Source organism: Chrysochloris asiatica, unplaced genomic scaffold, assembly GCF_000296735.1.
Source record: "Chrysochloris asiatica unplaced genomic scaffold, ChrAsi1.0 scaffold00053, whole genome shotgun sequence".
Classification (NCBI taxonomy): domain Eukaryota; kingdom Metazoa; phylum Chordata; class Mammalia; order Afrosoricida; family Chrysochloridae; genus Chrysochloris; species Chrysochloris asiatica.
In genome coordinates this window covers 2,652,968-2,661,906 of record NW_006408571.1, presented here as the reverse complement: position 1 = coordinate 2,661,906, position 8,939 = coordinate 2,652,968, and the positions used below count along the sequence as shown (strand labels likewise).

At 38.9% G+C, this 8,939-nt stretch overlaps 1 protein-coding gene across 1 annotated transcript in view; it reads right to left on the bottom strand.

Moving 5' to 3' along the window:
- Window positions 1-8,720, bottom strand: part of TEK (TEK tyrosine kinase, endothelial) — a 131,834-nt gene extending 123,114 nt beyond the window's left edge. Inside the window, exon 1 of the mRNA XM_006863011.1 lies at window positions 8,229-8,720. Within this exon, the coding sequence (XP_006863073.1) occupies window positions 8,229-8,280 (52 nt within the window). The 5' untranslated portion in view covers window positions 8,281-8,720. The remainder of the gene's footprint in view (window positions 1-8,228) is intronic.
- Between the last annotated feature and the right edge of the window lie 219 nt (window positions 8,721-8,939).

Below are 8,939 nucleotides of genomic sequence, written 5' to 3'. Positions count from 1 at the left end.
GGACATTGTTTCGTTCTGCTGTGCATAGGGTCGCTATGAGTCAGTTCCGACTCAATGGCACCTGACAGCAACGACAACAGCATCCCAAGCAGACCAGTGGGATGACCAGGGCTTTCTGCCATGTTTCTCAGCACACAATATGGCACTACCCTTGCCTATGCCTGAACCCTGGGACATGGCTATGCCTCTCCCTGTCCCTCTGTCTTCCAGACACAATCCCCAATGCCTGTGCTTCCACTTCCTCAACAATTCTCATGGCACCTCTTCATAACACGGCTTCCATGCCTGCAATGTTCAGAAGCCAAATTGGTCTCAGTCTACAGTCTCTGTCACAATTATCTATCCTCCACACTATTATCAGAATGAATTTTCCAGAATACAAATCAGGCACAATATCACATAAAACAACAAATTTTTTGTCATAGAATCAAATCTGACATGTAGCAACCTCATGTGTTTCAGTCTAAAACTGTGATCCACAGGGTTTTCAATGGCTGATTTTACAAAAAGTACATTGTTGTTGTTAAGTGCCTAAAAAAGTTAGTTCAGACTCACAGTGACCCTGTATATGGTTCTGAGGCTATGTATCTTTGTGGAAACAGAGAGTCTCATCTTTCTTTTGCAGAGTGGCTGGAGGGCTCGAACCGCCAACCGTGTGGTTTACGGTCCAATGCTCATCATACAGAGCCACCACAGAAGTAGATTTTTATTGTTATTAAGTGCCGCCAAGTTGGTTCTGTCTCATAGTGACCCTGTATAGGGTTTCCAAGGAGCAGCTGGTGTGTTTGAACTGTAGACCTTGTGGTTCACAAATCAGTGTTGATTCTACAGCGCCACACCAAGAGTCCACAGAAGTAGCTCACCAAGCTGTTTTTCAAAGGCACCTTTGAACATACTAAAATTGTGAGCCTCTCAGATTGCAGATGAACACGTTAACAATTTGCTCCACACCCTATTACATTTGTCAACAGAATACGGTACAGATCTGACCTCAGCCTTAATTCTCCACTTTCCATCCAATGTTCCTGCCCTAATCAGCTTCTTCAGCTTCCTGAATCTTTCCCTAATAGTTCACATTCCCTTTCCTATAAATTGTTCCCTCCAATAGGAAGGTCTGTATCCCTTTTGCGTCTGTTTCCTTGGTTTTGAAATCACTTGACTATGACTAACTCATAACTGGTCATAACTTTTTGGAAATATTCATGACTGTTACGAGTTCTTCCAAAGTGAAAAACAAAAAACTACTGATGGTTTTCACCTGTTATTCATTTTTATTTAAATTAAAATTAGCAATTAATGAAATTGGCATATGCTTTCATACATTTCATTAAATATTTATGCTTTGTTGAGCTTTTCAGTTTCATTTGTGTCATTGGAGACAATAAAATATTATATAGTCTTGAAACACTCATATTTTACACATGCCACTAGTATATCATTTACCACATTTTACGTTTTGTCCATGTATCTTTGTTTTTCCCACTAAAATGAAAGAGAAAAAAAATTGACTCAAACTTTTTTTTTTTTAACTCCTTGTGTCTAGTACAGCACTTGTCACAAAGTAAGCCCTCAGTGAGCCTTCATTTACTAAGAAGACAGATGAGTAATGAATAAAAGAATGAGAGATAAGCAATGAATGTTTGTTTAATTAAAGATACACCTCTGTTATAGATAATAATCAACAATCCTACAATACCCAGCATTAAGTAAAGGCCTGATTAAATCCACTTTCATAATTGAATCTTTTGTCCCTAGCTTATAGTTTATTTTCACATCTAAAGGAAGAAATATTTAATTTTGACCCTATTTACATGAAATATTTAGTTGTTGTTGTTGTTGTTGTTTAGTGCCATCGAGTCGGGTCCGACCCATAGCGACCCTGTACAGGGTTTCCGAGGGTGTAAATCTTTACGGGAGTAGAAAGCCTCATCTTTCTCCCACGGAGCGGCTGGTAGTTTCGAACCGCTGACCTTAAGGTTCGCAGCCCGATTCGTAACAACTACGCTACCAGAGCTCCTTTAGTATAAGCCTACATTTTTAGCATGAATATGGACTTGGTCTGTTGTTATTATTTCAATAATGGTTTTAATAATAACCATATTACTATACCAGCTATGCCTTATAATGATACATTAAACTCTATTAAATGAAGAATAGATACTGTTGTTAGCTGCTGTCAAGCTATCTCCAACTCAAGGCATCCTCATATGTGACAGAGCATAAGGTCTTGTGCCTTTTTCATAGTCATTGGTGTGTATGGGCCCATTATTTTGATTATATGTCAGCCCATCTCATTAAAGGTGCTATTTTGGTTGTTGCGTGCCATCAAGTTAGTTCCAAACCATAGCAACCATAGCATCGTGTCAGTTCTAACTCACAGGGACCCTGAATAGGGTTTCTGAGGAGCGCTGGTGAGCTTGAACCTTCAACCTTGTGGTTCAAACTGACTTTGCAGTCCAGCACATTAACCCTCAGTGTCACATAGAACATTAAATGTATGCCTTTGGAGTCTTGGTGTAGCGCTGTGGGTTAATGCACTGGACTCTAAGGTTGGTTTGAACCACAAGATATGTGGTTCAAGTTCATCAACCGCTCCTCAGAAACCCTACACAGGGTCCCTGTGAGTTAGAACTGACATGATGACACTTAACAACAATAATGGATAATAGGAGAGAAATAATATTTGTTGTAACAGAGTGTAGAGGCTAATTGGGTTAAAACTGTATCCTCATAGCTCAAAGACACAGTCTATATGAACGAGAAACTCAGAATAGGAGAACATCATTAGGAAGAGTTGCCATAGGCAAGTTATATTAAATAGTGTTTGCAGAGTAAGAGTTGGGGAGATAGAAAATGTCATTTGTAAGTGGATGGAAAATTCTGAACAATAGCCAATAAGAAAGAAGGAGGAGAAGGGCCTGGTTGAAAGAGGACCTTGAGCAGGAATAAATGGGGAGATGAAAGAGGAGCTGGATAAAAACAAACCACGATTGTTGCTATCAAGTCAATTCTGACTCTTAGCAACCCCATACGGCGGAGTAGAACTGCACAGAGTATCTATTTTGCATGGCTGTAATATTTACAGAAGCAGAATGCCACATCTTTGTTCCATGGAGTACCTGCTAGGTTTGAATAGTCAACCTTTTCATTATCAGCCAAGCATTTAACCACTATATTGTTGCTGTTAAGTGCCATTAAGTCAGTTCCAACTTATAGAGACTCTGTATAGGGTTTCCTAGGAGCAGCTGGTCAGTTTGAACCACCGACATTATAGTTAGCATTCCAATGCTTATCCTACAAAACCACACACCAGAACTCCTAGACCAAATATTCTAGCTGGTTGATCAAAACAACAGATTTTGAGGAACTGGATTATATTTGAGGAGGGCAGCTGCTATGAATCATACATGGCTCCCCTACATCTTGGAAAAAGAGTAACCTTGAAGTAATACCATGACCCTCATTAAAAAAAAACTTTATTTTTTATTGTTGTTGCTGTTATTAAGTGCCATCAAGATGATTCTGACTCATAGTGACCCTGTATAGGATTTCTGAGGAGCGGCTGGTGAACTTGAACCTCTGGCCTTAAGGTTCAAAGTGATCTTGTTGTCTAGCCCACTAACCCATAGTGTCACACCAGGACGCCTCCTTTTTGATTATGTTCTGTGTAATAGAGGAGTACTTACTGGCTAAGCATTTGCATGAATTATCCCTCATCAAAATCACTACAAACAGGTATTCTTATCCATAAAAAGATGAGCAAACTGGCTTAAAGAAATGAACGTGCCCACAGTCATCCAATTTAGACTTAAACCCAGATTGATGCCTTCATAATCTGTGCTTCTAACTGCTTTCTTGGTTAGCTACACTTGCGACCCATAAAGTAGTGACTTCAAAGAGTCATCATAGCGGATGTACATGTGCTTTTCTCATAAAGCATGTTGATTAGGTTAAAATTCATTGTAAAATAACCACATAAGTCCTGATGGCCTCTCTGAGCCCTTGTCCACCTGCTAAATAATCCTTGAAGCACCACAAACAGTGAATGGAAGGGGTATGAAAGGGCATGCTGTAACCATCACACTCTACATCCTTTATTTTACATTCCGAATAGATGATCCAGAGTCCTGATGTGGCGATATGGGTTAATGCGCTGGAATGCAAGGTCAGTTTGAACTGCAAGGTTGGTGGTTCAAGCTCACCATCCACTCCTTGGAAACCCTACACAGGGTGTCTGTGAGTCAGAACTGACTCGACAGCACTTAACAACACAACAGCAATAGATGATTCTAGAATCCTGGTATGGTGTTGTAGAATAAACACTGAACTCCTAACCACAAGGCTGGTAGCTCAAACCCACCAGCCACACCTTGGAAGCCCTATGCAGTGTCACTATGTGGAGGAACTGACTCAATGACACTTAGCAACAACAACAATAAACACCCAGCATCTGACTGAACACTTCCCAAGGTGGCAGCTCATTCTTTGTGAGGTTGCCAATCTAATTTTACAAAGTTTTCCATCAATAAAGCCTAACTCGATCTGTTGTGTAACTCCGTCCATTCTTAGGCCTAAATTTGTTCAAGTAGAATGCAAATGTATGCTGCTTTCTATGTGTTGTTGTTAAGTGTCATGGAGTCTATTCCAATTTATAGCGACCCTATATAGGGTTTCTGAAGAGTGGCTGGTGGATTTGAACCACCAACCTTGAGGCTAGCAGTCCAGTGCTTATTCTACAGTGCCACACCAAAACTCCATTGATGATAATAGTGTGTTAAGAAATTAAAAAGGAGTTTAAAAGCCTCCCATTCCTCTATTTCCTCTAACTTAATATTTTCATATGATTTGGTTTCTCTTGCTATATTTGTTGCCAAACTTCTCTGTCTCTGTATGTGCTCTGAGCACTAGAGTAAAGTGAAATGGTTTCCATTTCTGATTTGGACCTATCACCAGTACAACCTGGTACAGCTTATCAAGCAGAACATGTATTAACACTTAATAGCGTTAACAAGAATCTCTCTTTGACACCAAACATATGTAATCTATTTCTTGAACCCCAGAGTATGAAGGGGCCTGAAAGAGTTCAGGGAAAAATTGTTAAAAAGTAATAAAAATTTTCTATGAACTTTTATAATCCCCCTTGTATAATTTAACACAGATCCATTTTGAAATGGTATCTCTTGTTTTGAGTCCATCCTTCCAGCCTACAGAAATTTATTTAATTTCCTTCTTCAACCAATAAGCCATCTGCAGGGAATAAGCAGGTGGCATAACCACACAACTATCTCTTGAAGTGTAGAGCCCCAGGAGACAAATTGGTAGTCAGAGGAATTTGGAATCCCTCACAGGTCATAACATACCTCTCTGAGATGGACTTGAGGGAAGAAAGCACTTTCCTCCAAGAGGAATGTCTTAAAAGAGCAAGACTCTTCCAGAACATCCTATCAGGATAGATCTGAAAATGAAATGCTGAGACCTCCCAGTAAAGACAATCCTTGGAAGGGAGTGCCTGTGAAGAAAACACAACTCCTCCCTCAGAACATTCCACAGGGGTGCTTCTGATCCCAGCTTTCAGACCTCTACCCTTGATTACTCAGACTTGATCTTAGCTTTGCAGACCAGCCCTAATGAGGAGGTTCCAGCTGGGGACACTTTTCCTGACTTAATATCTACATTTCCTCTGCCACCCCAGACCAGATATCCTATTGCTGAATCTAGGTTAGTATTTAAAATGTCAGACTAGGCAGGAAAAAAAGTATGTAAGCATACCATTAGAAACTTCCCATTGGATCCATTTTGATTGTATAGGACATACTATGCAAAGCATAAATATGAATTTGATTTGTTTTTCTATATATACAACTCTTTAGTGATAGCAGTTTGGTTTGGTGATAATGGGAAAATAGGAGGAAAGCTAGTATGTTTACTTGTAATAGTTTATAAGTTTTAATTGGATATGATTGTCAGTTAAGAAGGGAATGTACCAGATAGGAGGGCTTGGATAGAGGCTTCTGAAAACTAAACAACTCCTCTAACCCCCTTATGGATCAGCATTTCTTACACCCAGAGCCACCTTTATTGGGGCAAATGGGGCACTTTCCCCCTGTTTCGTTGGTTCCAAAAAAATGGATGATACTTGAGATGTGAATTCATAAGCCATTAGTTTCTTGCCCCGTTATTGAAGTCTACCAGTGGAATAAGGCTTGAAGAATAGATTCCTCTAGTTATAAATGTGATCAACCTGAATTCTGGCTGCTGTTATCACCAATCATTGGCCATTCATGTTCATTGTGGCTTAGACCCGGAGAGTAAATTAGAATTCAATGCAGCCGATCTATCCCAGAAACTAGCCTCATGAGCGTTACACTTCCTTCTAACATGAGCTTCACCTCCCCTCCTGCCTTGGGCATCTTCCTGCTACAGTGCTGTGCTTTCAGGGATTTGAAGTCTAGACACTAGAGCAATTGTTTTGGCAACAGAACTTTTTAGTTTTATTTTGTAACTATACTTCAAAGTGCCTTTAACACAGTCACATTGGGGAAAAGTGAATTAAAACAGTTGTGTGTGGCTGTGTGCATTCTTTAATCTAAATCATATCTCAAAGCAATTTTGAACCCCTGAGATTTACATAACTATAATCTTTGGTGTGGAATCCATTCCAGACTTCGTGGAAACGATGATGACCACTTAGCTTAAAGGTATATATTATTTCAGAATTTAACATTATTTATACATTTATATAAACCCTTTACCACATAAATACTGACATAATCTTAGGTTATTTTTCATTTTCAGAATTTGTTTTATACGTTCTTAGATTTTAAAAATGTTATTAAATTTCCAATGCAATTTGACAACTATGTGCAGTTCTATTCTCTTATTGGATCAATTTTGTGAGTATTTGTTAATGAAATATTTCAAACATATATAAAAAAAAGTATATAGCAGACACCTTTGTATCTATGGAACAAGCTCTATTTTTATAGCATAGCCTGTAACATTACATTCAAATTGTCCAAATTCATTTCTAATATCAGTTCAATTTTCATTCTAATAATTAGAATGTTTTTAAACCAAATGAGACAGAATTGTTGGTGATTATGATGCATGTGTGCTTTGTAATTTAGACTTTGTACTACTTTTAGTCTGTGTCACTGGGTGAGCCAACTGTGTTGTTGTTGAGTACCTTCGAGTTGATTCCAGGTCATAACAACCCAAGGAGCGACTGGTGAGTTTGAACTGCCAACGCTGCAGTTCAAACTGACCTTGTGGTCCGGTGCATTAATCTGAGCAATAGACACAATAAAACACATTCAGACCAACTATTCCTTAATTCCTCCCACAACAGTTTTGCAAACTTTCCTGTGCCCAAAGATATTTACAACCACCTAAATATTCACTTCATTGGGCCAATATAGATTTTATGAATTACTGCAAACTAAATGTAGGAATTGACTGGAAGGTACTTAACAACAACAACAAATTTTTTGTTTAAATAAAACAAAAATTACTTAACCTTAATCTACTGGACCCCATCTATAAAAAATACAAAAAGTCTAGATTTTGTGTGTTTTGATTAAAATAACATGCAGATATAAAATCTTTAGAGAAAAGCATTAATTGTAAAAGGATCCCTGGGAAGACTATGGTAAAGCTACTAATTGGAAGCTTAACAGTTCAAATCCACCAGCCATTCTGGAGGAAAGATGTGGCAGTCTGTGTCCATAAAGAGTTACAGCCTTGGAAACCCTATAGGCAGTTGTACTAGAAATTATAGGGTCGATATGAGTCCGCTTCAACTTGATGGCAGTGAGTTTGAGTTTGCATTGTTTAAATGGATCCTCATAATTTTCAGTATAAATTTATTTTCAAATTTTTACTGCTTTTCTTTGAAGCTGGTAAAACCATATTTCTTCTTCGTTTTTAAATATATATATAAGAAAAACCTCCAGGGTAAGAAGTAAGAAAATAATGCATAGTAAGCAACTCTCTGATTCAAATAAGGTGATTATCGGTCTTCAGTCTGTGGCAATACTGAGGAAAATCAGCTAGAAGGGAAAATCAGTTCATGTCCTAGAAACTTTGGCATGAAAATAATTTCAATTCTTACATTAAATGGGGAATCACAGAGAAACGATATCTATACCATAGCCACTCCTTGTTAACCAGAGCCCAGAAGTCACTAACTCTGTTTTGTCTTGTGTTTTTAAAATAAAGTCAATCCTTACCAGAAAGAAGCAAGCTGACTCCATAGAGAAATAAGCCGGCTAAAGAGTCCATGCTTCCCCAAATCTCTCCATCCAGTTTCCGCAGCTATGCATGTGTCCCAAGGATCCTTCAAAAACCCACAGGTTTGTGACTTTCCATTCGAATGTTCCACCAAGTCTTGTTTACAAGTTAGAGGCAAGAAGGAGCAGCACAGAAGTAAGCTGTAACAGTCTCATTTCTGTCTGAGCACAGGGAGTTTTAAGTTCCTTTTTCCTGTTTCCTTTGTAGATTAGGATGGGAAAGGCTATATCTTAAAGGCATTTGGTATCAGTAGGTCTGGGGGCACTGTAAGCCCTATCCATCTTGCAATACATCAAAACACTTATCTGTTGTCGTTGCGTCTGCTGCTGCTTTTGCTGCTGTTGTAAGGGGCAAAGGAATTTTTGTTGGAAGTGTGGGTTCTGGTCAGCACTTTCAGAAACAATAGGAGTATCCTCCCGTAGGTGGGAAACAGAATAACAAGCCCTCCACCTATGGATGGTATGCACTGATGATCAGCCTTTCTCTAACGGCTCTCCCTGGGGTCCACTTGGGATCCATTACAAAGGGACTTTTGGGTGTGGGGAGCAGTTTTGCTTTTATTTTCTCATTTCAACCCACATGGTTTGAATTGGGGAAAGTTTTCCATGATGAGAAAATACAACCTAAGAGGCAATTCATTTAGATAATCA